The following is a 26,354-nucleotide window of genomic DNA, read 5'->3' on the forward strand; positions in this document are numbered from 1 at the left end:
GATAACCCTGGGGCTGCCCTGAGCCTTGTTAACATTTCCAGAGTAATTGGAAATTTTCTGTTACAAAAATGCTTTTCCTTTTTGTTGCTTTCTTTTAGAATCAAAGCTCTCTCCAAACCTCATCCCCAGTTGGGCCATGTACCTGCTGCACCTCGCAGGGTGGATGGAGAGGAAAATGAAATAATTTCATTTCAGCCACAGCATCTGTTTTCCTAAAGGGTGGGCAGGCCCTGGCACAGCGTGCCCAGAGAAATTGTGGATTTCCCATCCCTGAAGTGTCCAGGGCCAGCCTGGAGCAGCCTGGGATAGAGGAAGGAGTGGGGTGAAGTAAATCATATTTAATGTCCCTTCCCAAACTTGTATTCTGGATTTTGCTGCTGCTGCTTCTCACTGTGCACTGAAGTATCTTAGACTAATTTGCAGCTTTTTGTTTGGAGAGAGGGGAAAGGAGCTGACTTCAGTCCTGGTTTCCTGCTGCAGTGACAGCAAACCGCTGAGATCCAAACCAACTTTAGTTCCAGCTGAAGAGCCGGGGCTGGGAGCGCTCAGGACACAAATCCTGCTCTGCTTGCTCTTGATCTCCCCAGATTGCAAGTGGCAGCTGTTGATGGGCTCAATGAGTGCAGAGCCTGGGGGCCGCCCTGGGTCCTGCTCTCCTGCGAGGCGGGAGCTGGGCTGAGCAGGGCCGAGCAGCTCTCCCCGTGCTGATGGATGAGAGCAGCAGCCCCTGCTCTCGTTTCTGGCACACATCTCCAGCCCTGCTTATCCTTGTTTAGTTCACGCTGCAGCCAAGGCTCCCCAGCTCTGGGGTCGCCTCGTTTCCATGAAGTGCAGCAGAAAGACAAATGCTCCTGACCTCCCTGTGCTGTGCTGCTTTGAGGTGGGAATATCCTGAGAAAAAACCCCAAATCCTAAAAAAACACAGAGCCACCCCCTCCTCCCTGGGTGCCTTTTGGAGGTTCTTGAAAGGAAACCAACACCTGTTGAAATAGTTACTTCAATGTTTGGCCCAAATCCCAAACAAGGGTTTTTTTTTCTTTAACAACAAAAACATATGCAGGGGCCAGGGAAAAAGCACAGCTAGTTCTGACATTGTGCTTTTTGTGCTCTGAGTTGGAGGGGCTGTGACTCATTAAGTGATACTAGCACAGGCTTTCTCTCATTTCATGTCTTGCTTCAGGAATTGCGTGGCAAAATTTTGCACAAGAAAGGCAAAGGGGCCTTTCCTGCTCCTTACACGGGACCTTTCCGAGCCATTTGATAGGGAGAACTGGGAATATGTTATAAATCTTCAGCCTGAGGGGATTATCTGCCTTTTTTTTTAAGGGAAAGAACCCTAAACCACTTTGTGGGTGGTGCTGAGGGTTTGGGAGCCCCCTGGAAAAGGCTGGACACAACCCTGGCGCTGTTTGCCCACCTCAGTGATCCTGGGGTTCTGTGCTCCATGGGGAGGTTTCATCTCCACAGTCAGCTCCTAGGTCAGGGATTAGTTTGGTCCCTCAGCTCAGGCACAGGGATTTTAACTGTCTGTGCAGTTGGAAATTGCTGGTTTCTGGGGGAGATTCTGGGAATAAAAAGTCTTTGAGTTTTCTAGGAATTGTTTGAATGTCAGGAAGATGCGTGCTCGGGGTGAGCTTGTACTCAGGGACTATTTTAATATGAAATTCCTCCCCGGGAGGGTGGGAGGCTCTGGGATGGAATTCCCAGCCCAGCTGTGGTGCCCCTGGATCCCTGGCAGTGCCCAGGGCCGGGCTGCAGCAGCCTGGGATGGTGGGAGGTGTCCCTGCCATGGCAGGGCTGGGATGAGGTGATCCCTGAGGTCCCTTACGACCCAAACCATTCTGGAGTTGTGTGATCCTGCATGGACACTGCCCAGAGTGTTGGCATGGAGCAGACGGGCTGGGCCTTGTCTCTGCGTCCTGTCTGGGTGCTGGCACGGTGCTGTGGGCACCTGGGGCATCCCTGAGCATCCCTGAGCATTTCTGAACATCCCTGACCATTCCTGAGCACCCCTGAGCATTTCTGAACATCCCTGGGCATTTCTGAGCATCCCTGAGCATCCCTGAGCATCCCTGAGCACCCCTGAGCATCCCTGTACATCCCTGAGCATTCCTCAGCATCCCTGAACATGCCTGAGCATTTCTGATCATCCCTGAACATCCCTGAGCTCTCGTGAACATCCCTGAACACCTTCAGCACCCCTGAGCACCCTGAGCTCCCTCAGCACCCCAGCTGAACACCCAGCAGCGTCTGCAGCCCTGGGCAAACCCCTGGACCATGTTACTGCAGGGTGGTTCCTGCAGTCCAGTGAAGCTCTGCAGGCCCTCCATGTGTGCCTGTGCCACAGGGAATTCCTGATGGTGTTTTGGGTGTTCCTTGGCTGGAGGGGTTCTCTGTGAAATCCTCTCTGTGCTTTGTTTGAGAACCTGGCTCTGCCTTTCCCTGGAAATCCCTCCCTGCCCTTTCTCCAGGGCTTTTCCTGCTGCAAGAAACTTGTGGGGAAGGTCGACCCTCCTTTGTGAAAGTTGGATTGATGCCCTTTAATGATTTCCATTCTCAGTGATCACAGTGTGCTGGTTATAACTGTTGAAATTGTGTTTTCCTCCTTCTTTTCTTTCAGCTACAGCTGCAGAAAACCCAATATTTGCAACTGGGGCAGAGTCGTGGCCAGTACTATGGGGGGTCATTGCCAAATGTGAATCAGATTGGGAACAGTGCCATGGATCTCCCCTTCCAGGTGAGTTCTGAGGATTTTTCCTTGGGTTTGGTGAGGAGTTCTGGGCTTGGATGCTGCTGTGTCCCCCCGAGCAGCTGCTGCTCCAGAAGTCACACCCTGCTTTGAAAACTCCTGCTGGGCTGGGACCTGGGGGTATTTTTTATGTTGATTGTGGTAGATTTTAGTTCTCTGAGAGATGCAATTCCTGATGGAGTCTGGGAAGATGCTGTAAATTCAGAGCAAAATGGGAGGAAATAAAGATGATGTTGGGGTGGAGGAATTGATGTGCATGTTCTGTGGGAGGAATCCTGGGAGAGGAGGAGAGCAGTGGGACACAAAGTGGTATCAGAATTATCACTTCTTTTTGAAAAGGAAATGTAAGAAAGTCCTGGCTGGGTTTTGTGACTCCAGGAATGATGCACCTTAAACAAAATCAGAGTTTCAGGTGAATATTTTGCTGTTTGAAGCATGTTTGGACAGAGGATGTTGTTCAAGGACAGGATTAGCTGGTGGATCCTTTGTGAACTCCTGATTTCCACGTTTAGTTGATTTAGAGAGCTCAAAATAATGAACATTTCTGCACTGGTTTTCCTTTTTTGAGCAGTCAGAGTTACAGTTGAGCTCACGAGGATGTGGTGGGAAGGAAATTTTGCAGTTTGTGGTTTTCTGATGAAGGCTGCTTAATAAAGATGGAGAAACTCTTGCTGACCTCCTCTAACTGCAGCTTGAAATAGGTGCAGACAGCTGGATTTGGGCAGGTTGAAAGCTTGAATCTCGTGCAAGAGGAGGGGCAAAAGTCTATTTTAACCTTTAATTCTTTGGGGAATGCAGGGCAGAGGTTTGTAGTGGATTGGAGTCCCCAGTGTTACTCCACAGTGTCTGCTCTGTTCAAGCTTTTCTCTTCAGCTTTTTGCTTAGCAGGTTAAGAATTCCTGTTAAACAACAATATTTCAGTATTTCTGTGCTTGATGGACCTGGACTGTTTTAATCCTGACTGCTGAAAAGGGAATATTCAAACATTTATGAATGACTGGAGGAGGAGACAGAAACAAACTATCCTTACACCCTGGGGTTTTCTATATTTTTTCACACACACACACTAAAAAAAACCCCAAACCAAATTGATGTTGTTCCAGATAACAAATGGTGACAAACAACAAAACAAGGCCGTGTGTTTGTAGCAGGGGGAAAAGCTTTCCAGGTTTTTCCAATCTGAGGCTGAGAGCGCGACTGCAAACGTCTCTGGGATGGTGTGAAGGCAGAGCCTGCGTGGTTGTGCCTGCTGGGAGCGTTGGTGTCTGAGCATCTTCTGCTTCTTTGATTTGCAGCACAACGGAGCTCTGGCTGAAGCCTTTGGAGCAGTTCCTGTCTCTTTGGTAAACAAGTTTTTAGGTTTGTGCAAATACGTATTTAGGACTGGTCCCTTAGCCCAGGTGGATACGTATTTGTGCACAGCTGTGCCCTGCACAGGAGTTGTTGCTTCACCCCAGGGCTGCCCCACAAAGCCAGGCTGTGCCATGCATCCCAGTCTGGAACGTGCAAATAATTCCTGTGCAGGCTCCCTGCACTTGCTGCCATGTGGTTCTTTCTGGTTTTTGGGGGTTTCTTTGGTGCAGCCAGGGGATTATCCAGTCTTGGCCTGTGGTTTCAGCAATCTCTGAGCATGTGCACTCAGCCTGCATGTTTAAATCATGGGGAAGGGCAGAATGAATTCCCAAATCCTGCTTGGCACCAGGAGGCACCAAAGCATCATCCAGCAGTAGGTACCAGTCCTCCTTCCCCCCCATCCCCCTCACTGGGTTCATTTCCTGACAAATCCTGAAAGGACACTTGGAGAGCACGGAGCTTTTTCCTTCCTGTCTGCATTGAGCTGCTTTTCCCATGGTTTGGGGGCTTTGGGGTCTGCTCTCAAACCCTTGAATGTTCTTCAGGGGAGTGAAACCCTTGTAGTTCTTAATTTTCCCAAATACAATCAGTGCTCAGATCTATTAATTAGTTTTAATCAGTTTTTCTCCCTAGAGTTAAATATCTCATGCTGTGCAGAGATGGGGAGTTTTAATCCAGGAGCACCATCCTGGTGTTTGGCCCTAAATAAATTTCATAGGAAGGTTGCAGAGAGCAGCCAGACCTGCTGGAGGCGATACCCATTTCCTCAGGTGTTTTCTCTTCCCCTAAATTCAGGATTCTTTTGGGATCCTGGTTCCTGGAAAGCCAGGGAACAGCATTGCCCCCAAATCCCTCTTTCTGTGAGCTGTAGCCCTGATCTGGGACACATTCTGTGTTTGTGCCACTGCTGCACTCAGATGAGATTTTTGTTGTGTTTTTCATAAGGAAATTGTGCCAGTGAAAGGTAAAACCCTAAGAAATAGCTGTTTTTACATGGAACTTTTTGTCTTTCTAATTTTCTGCCTTGGTCTCCCTTTAAATTCCAGGTGAGCCCTGTGCTCAGGGCTGGCTGCTCCTTTTTTAGCAGCACTGTGCTGACACCACTGACATAGGAAATTGCTTTTCCTGTTGACCTTCCAGGCACGTATTTGCAAGTTTTGCTGCCTTTTGGGCTGTAACAACAGCAAGAAGGAGGAGTTTGAGACCTTTTGTCACTTTGGAATGATGAATATTCCCACTGGTGTGTGGGGATTGTTGCTCAGTGCTCGCAGCAGAGATTAAAGCACCGTGTTTGAATTTAAACCCCTTAAAATTGAGATTCTATTTGAGATTTCTCAGCCAAGTGAGGAAGTGAAGCACAAACCCCACGATCCAAAGTGCTGAGAGTCCTGTAAAAAGTCACTGTGCTCCTTTCTAGTCCCCTGTTGCCTTAAATATTCTGCTGCATATAAAATGTTGGCCCTGAAATGAGAAAATAAACACCACAGCCCCTCTGCAGCTCTGTTAACACAGCCTGTGTGTGCAGAGAGGGTGAGGAGCCCAATATTTGCTGAAGAGAAAAGGGTTTAAAATAGTAGAAAGGCTCTTTAAAAAGTTCATACAAACAAAGCCTTTCAAAATAAATGCAAAGCTTTATAGAAATAATCTTTTCAACAGCCAAAGCTGACACTTGGAAAAAAAAGAAAAGCAAAAAAGCCAAAGAAAAAGGGATGAATGTGGGAGCCAGATGGTTTCATGGGCTTGGCAGACAGGACAGTGCATTTGCCACGTGCAGCACCTGAATGGAGGAGGAAATTTTGGATTTCCAAACAGATGGTGTTGAGGGACTCAGCAAAGCTGTTCACATTGGCAGGGAGTGCAGGGCTGGGGAGGATTTCTCTCCCTGGAGAGCCATAAATTGCTGCTGGAGTACGAGCAGAGATTGACCCCTCGGTGCTTCCTCCGTCCCCCCGGTACGCACTGGGAAGGGCTGTGGAAAATGTGAGAGTTTTCCAGTCCAGCCTGGGAATTCATCTTCCCTGTCCTTCCCCTGCCATCCTCCTGCTCTGAAATCATCTGCTCAGGATGTCAGTGAGATAAGAGTCCAGGTGGGATCATCCCACCTCGGGTCACTGAAGGAGCTGAAAATCACTTCAAAGCCATCCGACAGAGGAGGAAGGAAACTGCTTTTCTTTTTCTTTTCATTCTCTCAGTGTCCCCTTCAAATAAATGTGCTGCAAGGAGGGGTGAGAGGCAGCCCTGGGAGCAGGCAGCGTGTCCTGGGGAATGCTGAGCTCAGCGTGCAGCTCCTCCTGCATCTCCTGGCCCGGGTCAGGCTCTGGCATGTTCCACCCTGCATGCTGCACCGAGGGCATGTGGCCAGCGCCTGGCAGCTCTGCCGCGCTCAGCCCGGGGCTTCAGGGGTGCCAGGCTGTGAGGGCAGTGCTGGGCCAGGCCAGGGCGCTCCAGCATGGCCCTTCTGGAGGAGGCAGCTTTCCCAAAAAGCTGTGGAGGAGAAACAACCACACAACGTGCACATGGTGTTTGGAGTGGGACTGCTCAGAGCGAGCCAGCCTGGCACAGCAGCAGCAGGAGGAGGAGGAGGAGGAGGCTCTGGGCAGGCTGGGCTGTCCCCTGGGGGTAATGGCTGTGTCTCTCCCAGACCCCGTTCCAGTCGTCGGCGCTGGACACGAGCAGGACCACGCGGCACCACGGGCTGGTGGACAGAGTGTACCGGGACCGGAACCGCCTGGGCTCGCCCCACCGCCGCCCGCTCTCCGTGGACAAGCACGGCCGCCAGATATCCTTGGGGCAGGGCTGTGCCCGGCCGTGCCTGCTGCTGCATCCCCGGGGGTGCCACACCATCCATCCCCTATCCATCCCTTCAATCCATCCATCCCTGGGGGTGCCACACCACCCCAACATCCCTTCTGCTGCATCCCCTGGGGGTGCCACACCATCCATCCCTTCAATCCATCCATCCCCACGGGTGCCTCACCACCCCAACATCCCTTCTGCTGCATCCCCGGGGGTGTCACACCGTCCCATCCCTTCTGCTGCATCCCCTGGGGGTGCCACACCATCCATCCCTTCAACTCCATCCATCCCCAGGGGTGCCACACCATCCATCCCCTATCCATCCCTTCAATCTATCCATCCCCGGGGGTGTCACACCATCCCATCCCTTCTGCTGCATCCCCGGGGGTGCCACACCATCCATCCCTTCAATCCATCCATCCCCGGGGTGCCACACCACCCCAACATCCCTTCTGCTGCATCCCCTGGGGGTGCCACACCATCCATCCCCTATCCATCCCTTCAATCCATCCATCCCCACGGGTGCCTCACCACCCCAACATCCCTTCTGCTCCATCCTCTGGGGATGCCACACCATCCATCCCTTCAACTCCACCCATCCCTTCTGCTGCATCCCTCCCTGGGGGTGCCACACCATCCATCCCTTCAATCCATCCATCCCCGGGGGTGCCACACCACCCATCCCTTCTGCTGCATCCCTGGGGGTGTCACACCATCCCATCCCTTCTGCTCCATCCTCTGGGGGTGCCACACCACCACGCAGCCCTTCTGCTCCTCTCTTGTGGGTGCCACACCACGCAGCCCCTCTAGTTCCCCACAGAGAATGTGTGAGTTTGGTGGTTCTGACAGGATAATTGGGGTTATTCTTGGGCTGAGGTTTCCTGCTGGAGTGCAAGTGTTGCTGCCTTAACGTGGCCCACGTGGACAGCTGTCCCTATGGCACCGTGTACCTGTCCCCGCCGTCGGACACCAGCTGGAGGAGGTGGGTGTCCCCGTGCTGGGCTGTGGCTGTGCTCTGGCCCTGCAGCACTGGGGATGGTGCTTTAGACATTCAGAAACTCACTCTGGAATTTAGTGCTCGTTTTAGATGAGTGTTAAAATTGAGGTGTCTGCAAGTGGTACTTGGATTGAGTGGTACCTTTTTAAAGGTAAATCCTTAAAGTTTAATCTTTAAAAATCTTTAAAAATCCAGATGTTCCCAGGCACAGCCCAAGACTTGGGTATTTCTCAGGGTGCAGAAACTGGGCTGGGAATGTTCCAGTGTGAAGGAACACAGAGTTACACTTTGAGGGTGGCCACACTCAAAGTTCATCCTGAGATGTGTTGGCCATGAAAATTCCCATCTCCACAACATCCTGAACCATTCCTTTTCCTCCTCCCAACAGGAATGTTTGTTTTAACCACAACAATAACCAAAGTATGGTTAAACAGCTTAAAAATGGCATTATTTGATCATATTTAATCTGAACAAAGCAGATAAAACTCTGTTCTAACAAGGGCAACCAATTTGTCCTGTGTTCCTCTCAATCCCATTATTGCAACAATTGCTCTTCAAACTTGAACTAATTTGTTCTGCAAATTGATTGTTTCACCAGGAAATTCTGCCTGGTTTCTGCCATATAGAGACTTTTGGCTTTTAATGCACAACATTGAGGTTTTACCAAGTTGCTGCTTTTATCTCAGAGGAAAATTTGTTTTATTTATTGAAGCTGACAATAAAAATATTGTGGGTTTTGCTTTCTCTCAGGACAAATTCTGATTCTGCCTTGCACCAGAGCACCATGACTCCAGCTCAGCAGGAATCCTTTTCAGGAGGGTCACAGGACATGCAGCAGAAAAGAGGTGAGCAGAAAAAAAAAGAGATAAAAATATTTCTACCAATGGAATCCCCACAGACTGGGCTCCATGTGTTTGTAAAATTCAGGAGTGCTGACACTTCCTGTGACAGCAGTTGGATCACATTCACCTTTCTGGCTGCTGAAATCCAGGAAAAATGACACAAAACGAAGGGAGAAGTTTTTCCTGAGCCCCAAATGATAAAATTGAGGAGGATCCTCTGGGCTGGGGGAGGGTTGGAGGAGCTCCTGGGGCAGAGTGGAATTCCCAGAATCTCAGTAGGGACCTGCAGGGAAGGAGCAGAGGCTGCACCCCGAGTTTATTCTGGCTGGGGGATCCCCAGGAGCATCCCTGGGAGAGGCAGATTCCAGAGGATCCCAGAGCAATTCCAGGCTGGGAAAGGAGGCAGATTCCAGAGGATCCCAGAACAATTCCAGGATGTTGAGAGGCAGATTCCAGAGGATCCCAGAGCAATTCCAGGATGGAGGAGAAGCAGATTCCAGAGGATCCCAGAGCAATTCCAGGCTGGGAAAGGAGGCAGATTCCAGAGGATCCCAGAACAATTCCAGGCTGGGAAAGGAGGCAGATTCCAGAGGATCCCAGAGCAATTCCAGGCTGGTGAGAGGCAGATTCCAGAGGATCCCAGGGCAATTCCAGGCTGGGAAAGGAGGCAGATTCCAGAGGATCCCAGGGCAATTCCAGGATGTTGAGAGGCAGATTCCAGAGGATCCCAGGGCAATTCCAGGATTGGGGAGAAGGAGATTCCCGAGGATCCCAGAACAATTCCCAGCTGGAGCAGCTCCGGCACCCTCAGCTCTGGTGCCCTCTGCTGGGCCCTGCTCCTGCTCCAGCTCAGGAAAATCGGGAATCGCTGATCCTAAAGGGCTTTAACAGCCTTCAAATCCCTGCTCCCAAAGAAAACTCCAAAATTTACCCTTCAACAAACACCTACATCCTGGGAAGTTCCAGCAATCAAATAAGTTCTCGGCAATTTTTTATTGTTTCATCCTCCTCGAGAATGTAAAGCTTTTGTAAGATTTTCCCAAAGGTTAAACTGAGAAGCTGAATATTATTGATTATTAATGATTCCTTTTCATCTCTTTTTTAGTTTTATTGCTGACTGTCCCTGGAATGGAAGAACCCACCTCTGATGCAGACAAAACCCTCTCTAAGCAAGGCTGGGACACTAAAAAGGTGGGGATTGCACCTTTCAAAGAGTAGAAATTTTATTTTCTGAACATATTTAGATAAATTAATGCTTTAGTCACTGTCAGTATTAATAAACTACTTGAGATTGGAGATTAAATGCTGTATTTAAAAACAAATAATAATTATTAGAGCAGAAAGAGCATTTTATGTGGGTGTGAATGCACAGGCTTGGTTATATGAGGAGAAACTCTCAAAATTTAAGATGTATTGGACCAATAAAACAAAAATAAAAAGATAAATATCTTCTAAGAGCTCCCAGATCTTACACAGAAATGATTAAATTGAACTTATAAATTGAAATATTTCTGAGGCAATAGCCTCCAGCAGCATCTTTGCCTTCAAGTCTCTCTCCCTTCTCTTTCAGACTGGGTCATCGAGACCTAAATCCTGTGAAGTTCCAGGAATCAAGTAAGTTCTCAGCAATTTTTTATTTTAAAGGCACTGAGATCATTAAGTGGAACTGTGGATTGAATATCCTATTGCTTTGGAATTTTCTGGGAAGGTTCTAGGTACAAAACAAGACCCTCTGAGGGTCAGAAATACTAATAATATCTTTATGGAATTTCTTGTAAAAGATACTTTAAAAGCTCAAAAACTCTTCTTAACTGTTAAATACATTTTAAAAAGCTCCAAAAATCTTCTTTATGAATTTTTCTTGTGAAATAAATTTTAAAAAGCTTTAAAAAATCTTCTTAATGAAATTTTCTTGCTAAATAAATTTTTAAAATCTCAAAAAAAGTCTTAATAAAATATTCTTGTTAAATACAAAAAAATCTTAAAGAAATTTTATTGTTAAATACATTTTTAAAATCTCAAAAAAAATCAATAAACTTTTCTTGTGAAATACATTTTAAAAATCTCAAAAAAATCCTAATGAAATTTTCTCATGAAGTAAATTTTAAAAAGCTAAAAAAAATCTTAATTAATTAATTTTTCTTGTGAAATAATTTTAGAAAGTTCTGTGCAGACTGAGCTCTGAATTAATTTGTTTTTTCTCTTGCCCGCAGCATCTTCCCCTCGGCCGAGCAGGAGAACACTACAGCCCTGATCCCTGGCACGCACAACACGGGCGGCTCGCTGCCAGACCTGACCAACATCCACTTCCCCTCGCCCCTGCCCACGCCCCTGGACCCCGAGGAGTCCTCCTTCCCTGCCCTGAGCAGCTCCAGCAGCACGGGCAACCTGGCTGCCAACCTGACCCACCTGGGCATCAGCACTGCCAGCCAGGGTGAGCGGAGCCCTGCTTCTCCTTGGCTTTGGGTTGTGTGTGCAAAAAATGGGCATTTATTTACTCACAGGACCTTTAGCTGCTGTTCTTGATGCTTTGTGGGGATTGGATTTGGGGCCTTTTTTATTTTTCATTTTTAAAATTTTTTTAAATTTATTTTTTTATTTTTAATTTTTTAAAATTAATTTTTTAAAATATTTTAATTTTTCATTTTTAAAATTTTTCATTTTATTTGTTTAAATTTTAATTTAAAAAATATTTTTAGTTTTTTAATGGTTTTAATTTTTTTTTTTTATTTTTTAAATGTTTTCGTCAACAAAGAGGGTTGTTTGTTGGTTTTTTTTTTTTTAATGATCAGTGACAGTCTCTTGATTCCTAGAATAGCAATGAGGAGTTGTAGCCAAAAATACAAATCTATTTCCTGTGCTGGGCAGGATTCCCTTTCCCACTTCTCCTGGACTGGGAAAAGGAAGTGACTGTAATAGGTGAGTTTGGGAAGCAAGAAGAGAATTTAACCCTCTAAAGGATTTGGCCATTTGGGGACAGAGTGGGGCAGCACTTTCAGCTGCAAAGGCCCCCTTTCCCCTTTTCACTTTTCAGCATCCTTGGAGGAGTTTTTGGGCTCCAAAGTTTCAGGGATGGCTTTAGAAATCATGATTTCAGCCACAGTGGATCTCCACATTTTCCCCCCATAATTAGCAAAGTAAATAATATGAACCCAAACTGAATGTAAAACTGCTTTGAAAACGTTCCCTGATCTGCCAAAGACAGAAGAAATTGAAATTTCCTCACTGACTTCATTGCAGCTTCTCTCTGGAGCTGATCCCACCCTTCATGCAGTGCCCCCTCAGCCTTGGGTGCTTTCCAAACTGATTTTCCCACCCTTGCCTTGCTGCTGAAGCTCCCTGAGTGTCCTGTCCCCTGTGCCCTGCTCAGGGCTGTGCCCCAGCACCCCGAGGGGACGTGGGCACACAGCACTGCCTGGTGCCAGGGCCTGGGTGCCCACAGGAGTGCCGGTGCTGGGCTGGGCACCTGCCCGCCCGAGCCCCTTCTCCTGCTGCCTCCTTGGCAGCCTGGCCTTCCTGGCAGCCCTGAGCCCGTGCCAGTGCCCGCGAGCTGCGGGCTCCTCTGAGTTCTCCTGCTCACGCTGTCTTGGCCTCAAATCCTTCCCTCATTTCCTCTGGGGTGAAGCAGAAAAGAGGGGAGGGTTCTAAACTCCCAGATTTTTGGCTTGATCTGAACAAAATGATGATATCTGGGTTGTTTATCCTCACCCCGTGCCGGGCTGTGGCTCCTGGCACTGTGGTGGACATTTCCTGCCCTGCTGTGCCATTAAAAATGGGGCTCTTCCTGCATAACCAGTTCTGCTTCTGCTTTTTCCATTAAAGAGGTGTTTGCTTTTACAGTACCTCAAGTGCCCTCTGATAAGGCTGGTTCCAGGATTTGTTATCTCACCCCCAGAGCCTGAGCCCACACAAACAGAGCAGAACCTGCATTTCCTGGGCTGCCCGAGTGCAGGTGTGCGAGCACAGTGCCCGCGGTGTCTGAGCTGCTGAGGCTGCTCTGCCTCTTCCAGTTCCTCAGCCTGGCCACCAGCCCCACCTACCGTGCCTGGGCTTGAGCCAGGACAACCCACAGGGCTCTTCCTCTCATCCTGATGCTCCTCAACCTGACAAAATTAATTACAAGTCACCTAACGAGCTCCCGCGCCATCGGCCGAGGTGCCTCCGGTGCTGCTCGCTCGGGCCGCTCTTTGCTCTGGGTTTGGGGAATTCCTTTGGGTGCAGAGCTCAGCAGGGCCCTGCTGTGTCCCTGCCCTGTCCCTGCCCTGTCCCTGCTGTTCTGAGGGTGTTTTTTGTTCCCAGCAGGAATGACGACGACCCCGGCCCCGTCCCAGCACCGCCAGCCCAGCGTCAGCCCCCTGTCCCTGGGCACGGACTCACGGCGACCTCAGTCCCAGCAAATGTCCCCCACGCTGTCCCCACTGTCACCCATCACTCAGGTAGGAGCTCAGGGGCAAGCCAGGCTTCCCAGTCACATCTATATTGGTTTAATTTGCTTAATCAAAGAGCCACAGGGACACTGGGAAGGAATTCCTGGCTGGGAGGGTGGGGGCAAATGGCTGCTCCATCCCTGGGAGTGCCCAAGGCCAGGCTGGACTGGGCTTGGAGCAGCCTGGCAGAGTAAAAATGTCCCTGCCCATGGGAGAGGATGAGCTCTAAGGTCCTTTCCAGCCCAAACCATGATTCCATGGACTTCATCTCTTGTTCTGTAATTTCTTCCTTTAAAGGTGTTCCTTAATTCAGAACCTAAAACAGGAGAGGTTTGTAGAGGGGACAGATTTTACTTGCTCCTTTCTAGAGCCTTGATAAAAACCATCTCTTAGGCCACATTTTCTTGTCCCAAAGTGAACTGTGAAATTTGAAAGCCATTTCTCTAATTTATGACAGAAACTCAGTTAACTTTTAAAATCGATTTTATTGTGGCTCTGTGACTGCCCAGGTGGGTGATTTCTGACCTTGAGATTCAATTGGTTTATACAGGATGGTTTGGCTTGGAGGGAACCTTAAACCTCATCCAATTCCCCCCTGCCAGGGCCAGCAACATCCCAGAGCAGCTTCTTGACTCTCTGAACCTTTAGGTGCCGTTTTTACCGCACCAACCAAGCCTGACTGCACTTTGTTGGTGTGAAGAGGCATCCCTGCCAGGTGGCTGAGGCTGCTCCTTGTTTTGCAGGCCGTGGCCATGGACGCACTGTCCCTGGAGCAGCAGCTCCCCCCGTACCCCTTTTTCACCCAGACCAGCTCCCAGCAGCAGCAGCAGCCGGCAGTGGCCAGCTCCCTGCCCCAGACCCCCCCTCTGCTGCAGAGCTCGGGGCTGCAGAGGGGCCCCCAGCTGCCCCCCCTGTCTGTCACGGTACCCTCCAGCATCCCCCAGTCGCCCCCGGGCAGCCAGAGCCAGCCCTCCGTGGGCATCGACATCAACTCGGTGAGTCTGGCAGGGGCTGGCCCTGGCAGGGGCTGGCATGGGCACTGTGGGCTGGCGTGGGCACTGTGGGCTGGGGATGGGCACTGTGGGCTGGGATGGGCACTGTGGGCTGGGGATGGGCACTGTGGGCTGGGGATGGGCACTGTGGGCTGGGAATGGGCACTGTGGGCTGGCATGGGCACTGTGGGCTGGGGATGGGCACTGTGGGCTGGCATGGGCACTGTGGGCTGGGGATGGGCACTGTGGGCTGGCCCTGGCAGGGGCTGGGGATGGGCACTGTGGGCTGGGGATGGGCACTGTGGGCTGGCCCTGGCAGGGGCTGGCCCTGGCAGGGGCTGGGGATGGGCACTGTGGGCTGGGGATGGGCACTGTTGGCTGGGGATGGGCACTGTGGGCTGGGAATGGGCACTGTGGGCTGGGGATGGGCACTGTGGGCTGGCATGGGCACCGTGGGCTGGGGATGGGCACTGTGGGCTGGGAATGGGCACTGTGGGCTGGGGATGGGCACTGTGGGCTGGGAATGGGCACTGTGGGCTGGGAATGGGCACTGCGGGCTGGGAAATCTGCTTGGACAACCCCTGAGCATGAGGGTGTGAGGGAGGCTGAGGTAAACTTCAAATGGTTGTGGTTAAATGAACCTTTAAGTGTTTTCTAGAGGGAATTTTTGTGCCAGGTTTGATTAGACCCAGCTTGAATCCATCAGCCTTTACTGAGGGATTTTCAGGGTGTTCAGTGTCCCCCAACACATCAGGATACAGATTGGGGGAACTCCCAGAGCCTCAAGGGAGAGTCCAACCACAACAACCATTTCCCAATTAAATACCAGCTGGAAAATTTACTTTCCAAAAGTTGTCTAGAACCAGGTATTCTCTGCAGTATCGCTACTTAGAGCCCTTTTATTTGGAGGAATTTTATTCCAAAATGGGACTTGTGGCTGCCTCCAGTGCCCTGAAGAATTGGAACAGGGATTTATGGACAGATCCATTTTCCTGCTTGTTCTGAGGTGGCCTGTTAGGAAATGTTCTGTGTCAGCAGCTGAAAATCCCAGATCAGGAATCAGAGGCCAGGAAAGGAGGGAGGTCCCAGCTCCCCCAGCCCCTCCTGCCCTGGGGGTCCTGGGGGTCCCACCCGGGGTGTCCTGGCAGTGCTGGAGGGACAGGAATGGCTCTGGCAGTGAAACAAATCCATCCTGCTGACCTGCACTCACCTGTGGGTGGAGGTTTCAGCAGCTGGTGCTCCTTGAGAGCAGCTGCTTCCCTTCCAGGCTGGGGACGGGAGCAGGGAAGGGCAATCCAGCAGTGGAGAGGATCCCACCCCGCTCAAAACCTGTCCCTGTTTGATTCTAATCCTCATCTAGCACCAGTACAGACAATTCTGATCTCATCCTTTGCTTTCTGTGTTGCTTTCCTCATCCTAAACCTCTTTATGACCTGAACTTTTAGGCTGCTGTGTTTATCTTCTAAAGCAACTCAAGTAATTCCTAAATAAACAGATTTAAAGCCACTTTATCAAAAAGCCTTTGGAGCTGTCACAGCCTCGCTGGCAACTTCTGCACAGGTTTTGTAAAGCACAATTGAAATGTATTTGTAGTTTGCACAACCTTCTGACAGGTTGTAAGTGGCAATGCAGAGCAAAAAGAGACATTTTATTGGGATTTACAGAATTTGGGGTCAAAAACTGGCAGTGCAGAGTTCTCCCACACTGCAAATCTGGTTAAATTCACTGGAGTGCAGGTTCTCCTCAGTCATCCCTTAATTTCTAATGGAAATAAAATAAGAGCTGGGCTACTCTTCATGTTAATTAGTGCAGCATTATTTAAATCTCATTAATATTATTAATTTGTTCCAAACCAGGGTTCTTTATGATGGGAATAAATCCTGGAAAATAACTTCTCAGGGCGGCTGAGAAGAGTATAAAAACGCCAGCTAAAGGCTGCAGAGCGCAGTGTGAATTCCTGGGGGTGCCTGCTCCCTGTCCTGGGGTGCAGGGGAGTTTGGGGCTCAGGTTTATCAGCCAGGTGTTCTCACCTGCCCTGTGCTGATAACACAGCTGGAGGCAGGGCAGCACCCGCTGAGCACACACGTGGGGCTGCCATGCTGCTGAAGCATGAATGACATCCCTTTTGAATTATTCCCAGCTTCCAAGACTTCTTTGCCCTAAATCCTTGGCTGCCCTGATTTTTTGAGTACATTTTGAAGCGAGCAGAAGTGAGACAGGCAGGAAATGCTCCCGGCTGTCCCGGAGCTCTCCCCAGTGTGGGGACCTCATTGCCACAGCCCTGCTTTCCCCCACAGAGCCGAGGAGGGTGGTTTCCCCAGCAGGTGTGGGTGTGTTCCAGGCTCCCCGGTGCAGAGTTTAACTGTGTGTTGTTCTGTAGGCCTCACTCCAGCAGTACCGCAGTAATGCTGGCTCCCCAGCCAACCAGTCTCCCACCTCTCCTGTCTCCAATCAAGGCTTCTCTCCTGGCAGCTCCCCTCAAGTAAGGGACTCTGTGCTTCCACAGGCCTTGCTTCTCGTGTGTGTTTGAGCTGGATCTCTCCATCACTGCCCCATAGTTGTCTCACTGTGGTCCGTGTGTGCCTCATGCATCACCGACGCCCTCCATCCCCACTCCCACAGGGCTTCAGGAGCTGCTGAGTTGCCTTTTGCAGTGAGCAGAGAGCCACAGGATCAGGCTGCTGGTGGAGCACTGGGGTGGTGTTTGTTTGGGGGGCAGAACCTCCAGGTAGAGCCCTTTAAATGGCCAGAGTGCCAAGGCAGCTGACGGGAGGGCAGCAAAGGGGCAATTTCGCTGCCTCCTGCAGCAGGAAAACCCCTGGGCACTAAATATTAAATATTTACACTAAATATCCCAAACTGATTTAGATCAGGACCTTTTTTATGTGAGAACACACCCAGTGAGAGAAAACACTGGAGAAAATGCTCTTAAAATGAGCAGCTTGTGGCTGGCAGGGATTGGGTTCCCAGCACACTCCCTTGCATGCCAGCTGCTTCTCCTTGCTCTGCCTGTATCTCCTCACACATCCACATGGCCTGGATGGAAACCACAGCTTGGGGGAGTGTGTGATCCTCTGAAGGGGAGGTTTTTACCTGCCAGCAGCAAGAAATTAAACCCAGGCATAATTGGAGGGTGCCCCAGTGTAAGAAAGTGCATTTTCAGTGCCTGATGCTGCTGAAAGAGCCCCAGCTGGCTGCTCTGGACAATCCCACCTGGAGAAAAGAAGTGCAGGGAGTTCTTCCAGAGCATCACAAGAGTCTGAAAATCCATTTTCTGTTTCATCACTGAATGGTGAAGGCTGTAAGGAGGATCCTTTCTAAATAAGTGCTGCCCCTTCATGGTTGCCAGGCAGAAGCTCCAGGTCTCCTTCATTAGCCAGGTGATGGTAAGCTCAGCCCTGGATCCGAGTGGCAGGAATTGTCTGCATTTCCTTAACCCTGCCTCAAGTGCTTCTTAACCTCTGTCTCTGCCTGCTGCTGTGAGTTCTGTGTGCCTCCAGAAACCAGCACTGTCCCCTAGAGCAGAGCATGCTGCACACTCAGTTCTCACTGGACAGTGCATCCACATTTGGGGTTTATGTAGATTTATTTTTCCCCCCCCTTTGATTTCTCAATCACTCTGGCTTGGTTTTGTCCCCTCTGGTCAGTGCCAAGGACCAGAGCATACACTGGGCTGTGATTTTCCTGCTGGTTTTATCCTGTAAAAACTTCCTCAGGTTTTGCTCTGTTTGACAGGGACACCACGACTCTTGAGTGAAGGCAGAGGATTTATTAATTCTTCTCTCTGTAGTTTTGGCCTCTTAAATGCCCCCAGAATTCTTTAGTTTTGCTAAATTAAAACTGAGGTGGATTCGGTGCCTCCCAAAGCTGGTGGTGGTCACAGACATGAAATGTGGAGAGGAGGAAAACCAGTTTGGAGGGGAAATGGGGTTGGGTGTGGAGATGGAGCGGCTGCAGGCAGCAGAACCCCTCAGTCTGCCCAGAGTGAAGGCAGAGCATCCACTGTGGAGCACCTGGCACTGCTGAGTGCCTCCACGTGCTCCTCTTCCTCCCTGGTGCCAAAGGCCATTCCCTGACCCACAAACCCTCTGTGGGCTTTGATTTGCGTCCCACAGGTTCCCCTCCACGCTCCCAGCTCTGCCCAGCCCCTGCTCCCCTGTCCCAGCCGTGTGTGTGTGTGTCCGTCCCCCCAGTGCTCCCAGTGCTCCCAGTGCTCCCAGTGCCCGCGGGGATGGGAGAGCTCTGCCTGCCCCAGCTCTGTGTTTGCATGGCTTCCACCCCGGTGCCTGGGCTCTGCTCCCCTGCTCTCACCTCATCCTGTTCCAGTCACACACAAACACTCCTGCTCTAGTGCCTCTGACCTGGAGAACTGGTAGGTATGTGGAGATGTGGACATGGACATCCCAGCCAGGGACTGGGCTTGGTGTTTCCTCACAGTCACTCCATGGACCCCAGAGGGTGCTCTGGTGACTCTCCAGTGCCTCTGGAGATGGTGTTTGCACAGTGGCCTTCCTGCAGTTGTTGTAAATGCTCTGAAGTGTTGAAGGAATGACATTTCCAGTGGGGATTTTGGGTTTCCTTTGGGAATTTGTGTGCTTGCAGCTGTAGGAACCAGCACACGTCACAGGAGGAGCAAACCCAGGCTGGGCTGGGTGGGAGGCTCTGACCTGGACTTGCACAAGCACATCCTGCTCTCCTCCTGATTTCTTCTCGTGTTCCCCAGAGGTTTTTGGGATGGAAACAGTGCTTGGTGAAGCACAAAGATTTTAGGGATTATCCTCATTTTGGGAATTGTCCTCTCATTCCCATTCTGTGGAATGTAACCACAGGAGTGAAAGGCACAAAATACCTCGATCCCCTTTGGAGCTTTCAAATGTCCTTTGGATTTTGGTGTTGTTTTTGCTTCCTGTCAAGTCTGTGCCATCCCAAAATTCACATTTTCTTTGGAAATGGTTATAAACCTTAGGTTGGACTGCATTTAGGTTGGTTAAAACCCCCAAATTTACTTAAAGTGGTGCTTTGCTTTTCTCCTGTCAGCATCTTAGCAGTGGCTCTTGTAGTGTTTGATCCCTCCTGGTGTTTGATCCCTTTGTCCTGGGATCCAGCAGCTCTGGAGTGTTGATAAATTGGAAAAGTTTCCACCCTGGGATGTGACAGCCCTGGGGTCTGCCTGGAAGTGGGGAGGTTTTTGAGGAATATCTTTGTGCTTCTTTCCCCTCCTGGAAGGGGCAATTCAGGTGATTTTTGAATTATTTTTTTATACAAGATGGGATTTTTTTGAGGGTCTAAAATCCATGCTTGTTCTGATTATTCCTAAACTTTTCCTGAATTTCCCATGCTTAAGTTTTTAAGGAGGCCATCCGTGGCCTTCTGCTTTTGCCATGTGGATAAACCAGCAACTGAATTTTGTTTTCCAAGACTGAGACAACCACTCCATGGAAATTGTCTTTCAGAGATGTTCTCTTTGTCAGTTAATGGTTTTTATTTTCAGCTGGAACATCAGAATTTAGAATTTTAAATCAGGAGTAGTGGTGCTGATTTTATCTGGCATTTTTGATCAGGATTAAAACATGGACCTCAGATTCTTGGTCACCTTTAGAATAATTGATAAGTGATGGAGAATAAGTGAGGCACTGGACATTCCTGCTCCGTGAGGGTCCTGAGGGACCTTTGTGGTCCTGAGGGATTCCCTCCTGCTCCCTGTGGATCCTGTGGGATCCCCTGGGCCGTGAGGGCCCCGGGTGATTCCCGCCTGCTCCGTGCTGATTTCTCTGAATTCCCGGATTTCTTGGAATTCCCAGATTTCCCTGAAGTCACAGATTTCTCGGAATTCCCAGGTTTCTCAGCATTCCCGTTTTTCTCAGCATTCCTGTTTTCCTCAGGATTCCCAGATTTCTCAGAATTCCAGTTTTTCCCGGCATACCCAGATTTCTCGGAATCCCCAGGTTTCTCAGCATTCCCAGATTTCTCGGAATCCCCAGGTTTCTCAGAATCCGCAGATTTTCAGCATTCCCGGGTTTCTCAGCATCCCCAGATTTTCAGCATCCCCAGATTTTCAGCATCCCCAGGTTTTCAGCATTCCCGTTTTTCTCAGCATTCCCGTTTATTCCCGGCATTCCCAGGTTTCTCAGCATTCCCAGATTTTCAGCATTCCTGTATTTCCCGGCATTCCCAGGTTTCTCAGCATCCCCAGGTTTCTCAGAATCCCCAGATTTTCAGCATCCCCAGGTTTCTCAGCATCCCCAGGTTTTCAGCATTCCCGTTATTCTCAGCATTCCCGTTTATTCCCGGCATTCCCGCTTTTCCCGGCGCGCCGGGGGCAGTGGGGGTTTTGCACCATGAAGCTCTGTTTTGTTTTCAGCATTCTTCCATGCTGGGCAGTGTTTTTGGGGACTCCTATTATGAGCAGCAGATGACAGCTAGGCAGGCTAATGCCCTCTCCCACCAGGTGAGCAAATTCATCTTGGGCCTCCTCGGCCCCTCCCGCCTCAAATTAACCCCAATTAACGCCTGGTTAATTTACGTCAGTCCCCCGTTTGTCCATGTAGAGTTCTCCTGCTTTTTGTTTGTTTCTTGTTTTGTTTGGTTTCCCTTCCTCACCTCTCTTTGTCCTCCCCATCCCACGCAGGTGTTCTGCCAAAAAAATGGGAGATCAATTAAAAATATTTATAATAATGAGGCTTTTAGAATGGGAGATCAATTAAAAATATATATAATAATCAAGCTTTTAAAATAGGAGATCAACTAAAAAAGAACATAATAATGAGGCTTTTTAAATGGGAGATCAATTTAAAAAATATATAATAATGAAGCTTTTAGAATGGGAGATCAATTAAAATTATATAATAATGAGGCTTTTAAAATGAGATATCAATTTAAAAATATATATAATAATGAGGCTTTGAAAATGAGAGGTCAATTAAAAAATAGATATTGAAGCTTTTAAAATGAGAGATCAAGTAAAAATATATATAATAATGGGAGATCAATTAAAATATATATAATAATCAAGGTTTTAAAATGGGAGATAAATTAAAAAATATATATAATAATCAAGCTTTTTAAATGGGGTATCAGTTTAAAAAATGTATAATAATGAAGCTTTTAGAATGGGAGATCAATTAAATATATATAATAATAAAGCTTTTAAAGATTCAAATAATGCCAGGCAGCTTTGAAAAGGGAGAACAGTGAAACAAAAATGTTAAAGCAGTGAAAATCAGCTTGGAAAAAGGAATTCTGCTGGGCAGAGACCTCAGGGCGAATTCATCCCTTAATTTCCCTCTCCACCTTCCAGCAGAGCATGGATGGATTAAATTATTGAATTTAATTCTGGGATTAAATTAATTAAATTATGGGATACTTAAACTGGGGTGTGTCCTGGAGGGAAATCTGCTGGGCAGAGACCTCAGGGAGAATTCAACTCTTTATTTCCCTTTCCGTCTTCCACCAGTGGATGGATTGAATTAATTAAATTATTAAATACTTAAACTGAGATGAGTCTTGGAGGGAATTCTGCTGGGCAGAGACCTCAGGATGAGCCTGAATTCCCTTCATTTCCCTTTTTTCCCCTCCCACCCTCCCTTTTCTCTGTCCCCCTCCCCAGTTTGGCTCGTACCCCCCTCCCAAATTGGGCAGGGTCTGTCCCATGCAGCTCAGGGCCCAGGGCCCCGTTTGGAGCAAGGGAAGATGAATTTGTTTGCCTGTCTGTGTTGTCCTGGAGCCGTGTCCTTGTCCCCTGTCCGTGCCAGGCTGGCAGTTAACCCTCTGTGTGTCCCCCTGCAGCTGGAGCAGTTCAACATGATCGAGAACGCCATCAGCTCCAACAGCCTGTACAGCCCCTGCTCCACCCTCAACTACTCGCAGGCTGCCATGATGGGACTGACGGGCAGCCACGGCAGCCTGCAGGACTCGCAGCAGCTCAACTACTCCAGCCACAGCAACATCCCCAACATCATCCTGACAGGTAAAAATCCTCCTGGCAGCTGCCTGCTGTCGGTGCTCTGGGGTTTTATCCTCCCCAGCATCATCCCGACAGGTAAATCCACCCTGGGAGCTGCCCTGATGTGGGCTCTGTGGGGTTTTATCCTCCCCAGCACCATCCTGACAGGTAAAAATCCTTCTGGGAGCTGACCTGATGTGGGTGCTGTGGGGTTTTACCCTGATGGGATTATGGATCTCTGTGTGAAATGGGAGCCTCCTCCAGCTCTTAGAGGTTATTTTGACACCCAGATAGCTCAGATACCTTACAAAGCCACAGCAACATCCCCAGCATCATCCTGACAGGTACAAATCCACCCTGGGAGCTGCCCTGCTGTGGGCTCTGTGGGGTTTTATCCTCCCCAACATCATCCTGACTGGTAAATCCACCCTGGGAGCAGCCCTGCTGTGGGCTCTGTGGGGTTTTATCCTCCTGTTGTGGGGAGGAATGATGGATCTGACTCTGTGTGAAATTGGAGCCTCCTCCAGCCAGCTCTCATCAGCTCTTAGAGGTTATTTCACACCCAGATAGCTCAGCTACCTTACAAGGCATAAATTCAACAAAATAGCTTCTATTGCAGTATTAGAAACAAAAAGATTTTAATAAAAGGCAAAATAACAAACTTTTTACAGGGTCTCTGCAAATACCATATTGAGCAGCTCCTCAGGGCATGGCCCAACCCTGCCACAGCTCCAGGAGGTTTGGGCAGGGCTCAGGGACAGCCTGGGGCTTTGGGGTGTCTGTGCAGGGCCTGGAGCTGGATCCATGATCCCCGGGGGTCCCTCCAGCTCAGTTCATCATTCCGTGGTCCCAGCCTGGGGGTTGTTGCTGTTGAGGGCTTTGTTTCACCTGGGCTGTGGTGCCAGTCCAGTGTGGCTGCTGACAGAAACAGGTAACTTCATCCTAGGGAAGTTGTGAGAACGCTCAGAGAAAGAATTAAAACAGTTTTTACCTCAGTCTCTGCCCCTGGTGTTTGTGAATATGTGGAATGTTTGTACGTGGTGTTTATGGAAAGGTGTTTACAAGAAGGTGTTGTTCCTGCTTAGCCAAAGGTGTGAGAGGTGTTGTTCAAGGACCAGTCAGGTCTGAGTGAACAATCCTGTCTATAAATATGCAAAGTTCCTAATAAATCTCACTTCATGTCTTCTGAGCATTGGAGCCAATGTCTCCTTCCTTCAGCCATTGCTAACCCGAGTCCAGGTGTGTGTCCCAGTGCTCACCTGCACACAGGTAGAGCACCTAGAGCACCAGTTTTGCTGTGGATTTGTCCTCCTGAATTCCCTGGGTCCCGTGCTAGAGTGAGGAAAAGCTGTGGGAGCCAAGCTCTGCCTGCTCAGCCCCAGCTGGCCAGCAGAGGGTTGGAGAGTCACATATGGTGGCCAATCTGGTCACAGTGGGATTTTGGAAACGATCCCTGCCCAGGGATTGCTGATGGAAACGGTGGAATTGAGGTTATTCCTCCTAAAGCTGAGGGAGAGAAAAGGCTCCAGTCACAGCAAACACAAATTTTGGGTTGTGTTTGGTGCCTTGGAGGTGCTGTGAGGAATCTGCAATCTGAAGGAGGGTGGGTGTTCCTCAGCTGAGAGCTCCATAACCATTTCCAGGGTTTTGGGAGCTGTTTCCTGACGGCCACGCTGGTGTCTGAGCCCTGTGTGTTTTGTCCCTGCAGTGACAGGAGAATCCCCCCCCAGCTTATCAAAAGAACTGACCAGCTCCTTGGCAGGAGTGGGGGACGTCAGCTTCGACACGGATTCCCAGTTCCCTCTGGATGAACTCAAAATTGACCCTTTGACCCTGGATGGACTTCACATGCTCAACGACCCCGACATGGTCCTCACCGACCCCGCCACAGAGGACACGTTCCGCATGGACCGGCTGTGACCCGGGGAGCCACCACATGGGGGCTTCACCCACCCTGGGGGCTTCATCCCAGCCTGGAGCCACCATCCCGGGGCTTTATCCATCCTGGGGGCTCCCCCCTGGGGGCTGCATCCCAACCTGGGAGCTTCATCCCACCCCAGAGCCACCATCCTGGGGGCTGCATCCCACCCTGGAAGCTCCATCCCAGCCCAGGGTCCATCCTGGAGGCTCCATCCCACCCCAGGGGCTGCATCCCACCCCGGGGGCTCCATCCCACCCTGGGGGCTCCATCCCACCCCGAGGGTCCATCCGCCCCAGGGTCCCCCCCAGCCCAGGGCCCATCCTGGAGGGAGCAGCTCTCCGTGTCCCTGTCCCACGGGTCCCCAGCTTGTTGTTCTGAGCTTGCCGCGCTGCCCAGCCCGTCCCAGCCGTGTCCCCCGAGCCGCTCGTTGCCGTCCAGCAGTCAGGATCGTCCGGTTTGTCCCGGTGGTTTATCCCGGTTTGTCCCGGTGGTTTATCACGGTTTGTCCCGGTGGTTTATCCGGTTTGTCCCGGTGGTTTATCCGGTTTGTCCCGGTGGTTTATCCGGTTTATCCTGGTGGTTTATCCCGGTTTGTCCTGGTGGTTTATCCTGGTGGTTTTCCCGGTTTGTCCCGGTGGTTTTTCCCAGTTTGCCATTGGTTTTCCCAGTCTGTCCCAGTGGTTTATCCTGGTTTGCCATCGGTTCTGCCCTGCAGGGCCCCCCTGCCCCGGTCCCTGTGCACCCCAAGGGGCTCTGGGCGGCGGAGCAGGGCCGGGGGTGCGGGGCTGGGGGGCCCTGCCCCCTTGGGAAGCCGATCCCCGCAGTGCCACCGTCCCGGGACTCTGCGGGTGGCACTGCCAGCCCTGCCCTGCCCGGCCCCAGGGGTGTCCCCCCCTCTCGTCCCTCCCTCCTGCCCCAGCAGGCCCGGCCACGCGGAGCTGCCAGGCCCCAGATCCACTTCAAACACTATTGGTTCCAAGCTTTCTATGGTTTTGTTTTGTTTTTTGTTTTTTTTTTTTTAATATATATGTAATATATATCTATTTCTATATATGGCTACATATATAGAGAGCATTTCTGAGCACACACGAAAGTTCTATAATTCATTACTTGATTAGACAGAGGATCAGAACATCTTAAAGCAGCTAAAAAAAGATAGAGACTAACCTGCATAATCCTAATTTTTACTTTGTGAGAGATTCCTGGGCAACAGGAAGGGCATTTCCATAGCAATGCCAGGCTCGTAGAATCATGATTTTTTAATTTTTTATTCTTATTCATTACTTATTCTGTTACTTATTTATGATTTTTTTGGTTGTTGTTGTTGTCATTTCTTTTTTTTTAATTTTATTTAAATATTTGGGTATTAGGAAAGTAGCTCAACTACATACAGCCAATGGAAGCACTCTACATAATATTTGTACAGTACTTTTTTTTGTGGTTTTATTCCAGAAATATATTATATATATTATATATGTAGGTATTTTTAAACTAACTGGAATTTTAAACAGATGTTAAGCAGGAATAAGGAAGCCTAAGGCAAGTTTAGATATTTTCCTTTGGAATAGGCAAAATAGGGTGGTTGGAACTTAAAAATTCATTCACCCGGATGAAAAAAAAATCTCTTGCTCCACAATGACCATGATTAAATCCTCCAAACTTCTGTTTAATTAAATGGAGAAATAATTATTTCCGATGGTCCTTGTGAATATTTTGTGCTGCAAATTAAAAAATAGAAAATCCCATCCAGATTCCCCAGGGTCAGAATTGGGGATTTCACTCTGGCTGAGGGAAGGTGATTCCCAGATTTGTGGGAACGAATGGAATTAGAGGGCACTGCTGGAACATCCTCATTCCACTGGGGAAAGGCAGGAAATCATCAGGAATTAACAGGATTTGGAGTCATTAACTGATTAGCTAATTAACTGACCCCGAGGGAGGCGCCTGCAGCCTGGGCTGGGAGCAGCCCCGTGGATTCCATCCCAAAAATCCCCTCCCATTCCCGTTCCCACCAGTTGGGGTTTGTTCACCCCGCCTGCCCCCCTGGATTTTCTCTCTGCCCCAGCCCAAGGAATTCCCAATCCCAGCCCCAAAGCTTCTCCTCTTTGGGAACAGCCTGGGCCGCTCTTAATGAGTTCCCCCGCAATTAATGAGAGTCCCCTGCAATTAACGACTCCTCTCTGCTCTCCTGAGTTCTCCTAATGAGTTATCCAAGTTTCTGTGTGCTTCCAGAAATCCTGGGCTGCCCTGCTGAGGTTCCTGCCTGCTCTGCTGGGTCAGGGTCAGGATCTCCCCAGCCCTGGGCGTCCCCTCACCTTCTGTGCCATTTGTTGAC

The 26,354-nt window shown here is 49.6% G+C and overlaps 1 protein-coding gene across 7 annotated transcripts in view; it reads left to right on the forward strand.

Moving 5' to 3' along the window:
* Positions 1-24,019, forward strand: part of CRTC1 (CREB regulated transcription coactivator 1) — a 39,455-nt gene extending 15,436 nt beyond the window's left edge. Inside the window, exons 2-15 of one of the 7 annotated variants that reach the window (XM_063161197.1) lie at positions 2,621-2,737; positions 4,045-4,092; positions 6,744-6,881; positions 7,819-7,880; positions 8,646-8,740; positions 9,843-9,928; positions 10,308-10,351; positions 10,951-11,171; positions 13,037-13,173; positions 13,908-14,159; positions 16,537-16,638; positions 20,518-20,604; positions 21,942-22,122; positions 23,807-24,019. In XM_063161197.1, coding sequence (XP_063017267.1) covers positions 2,621-2,737; positions 4,045-4,092; positions 6,744-6,881; positions 7,819-7,880; positions 8,646-8,740; positions 9,843-9,928; positions 10,308-10,351; positions 10,951-11,171; positions 13,037-13,173; positions 13,908-14,159; positions 16,537-16,638; positions 20,518-20,604; positions 21,942-22,122; positions 23,807-24,018 — 1,782 coding nt within the window. In that variant the 3' untranslated portion in view covers position 24,019. The remainder of the gene's footprint in view (positions 1-2,620; positions 2,738-4,044; positions 4,093-6,743; positions 6,882-7,818; positions 7,881-8,645; positions 8,741-9,842; positions 9,929-10,307; positions 10,352-10,950; positions 11,172-13,036; positions 13,174-13,907; positions 14,160-16,536; positions 16,639-20,517; positions 20,605-21,941; positions 22,123-23,806) is intronic. The other 6 variants (XM_063161198.1, XM_063161202.1, XM_063161203.1 and 3 more) reach the window with 6 other exon arrangements.
* Positions 24,020-26,354: the final 2,335 nt, after the last annotated feature.

The sequence above is a fragment of the Melospiza melodia genome, chromosome 7 (genome assembly GCF_035770615.1).
Source record: "Melospiza melodia melodia isolate bMelMel2 chromosome 7, bMelMel2.pri, whole genome shotgun sequence".
NCBI classification, from domain to species: Eukaryota; Metazoa; Chordata; class Aves; order Passeriformes; family Passerellidae; genus Melospiza; species Melospiza melodia.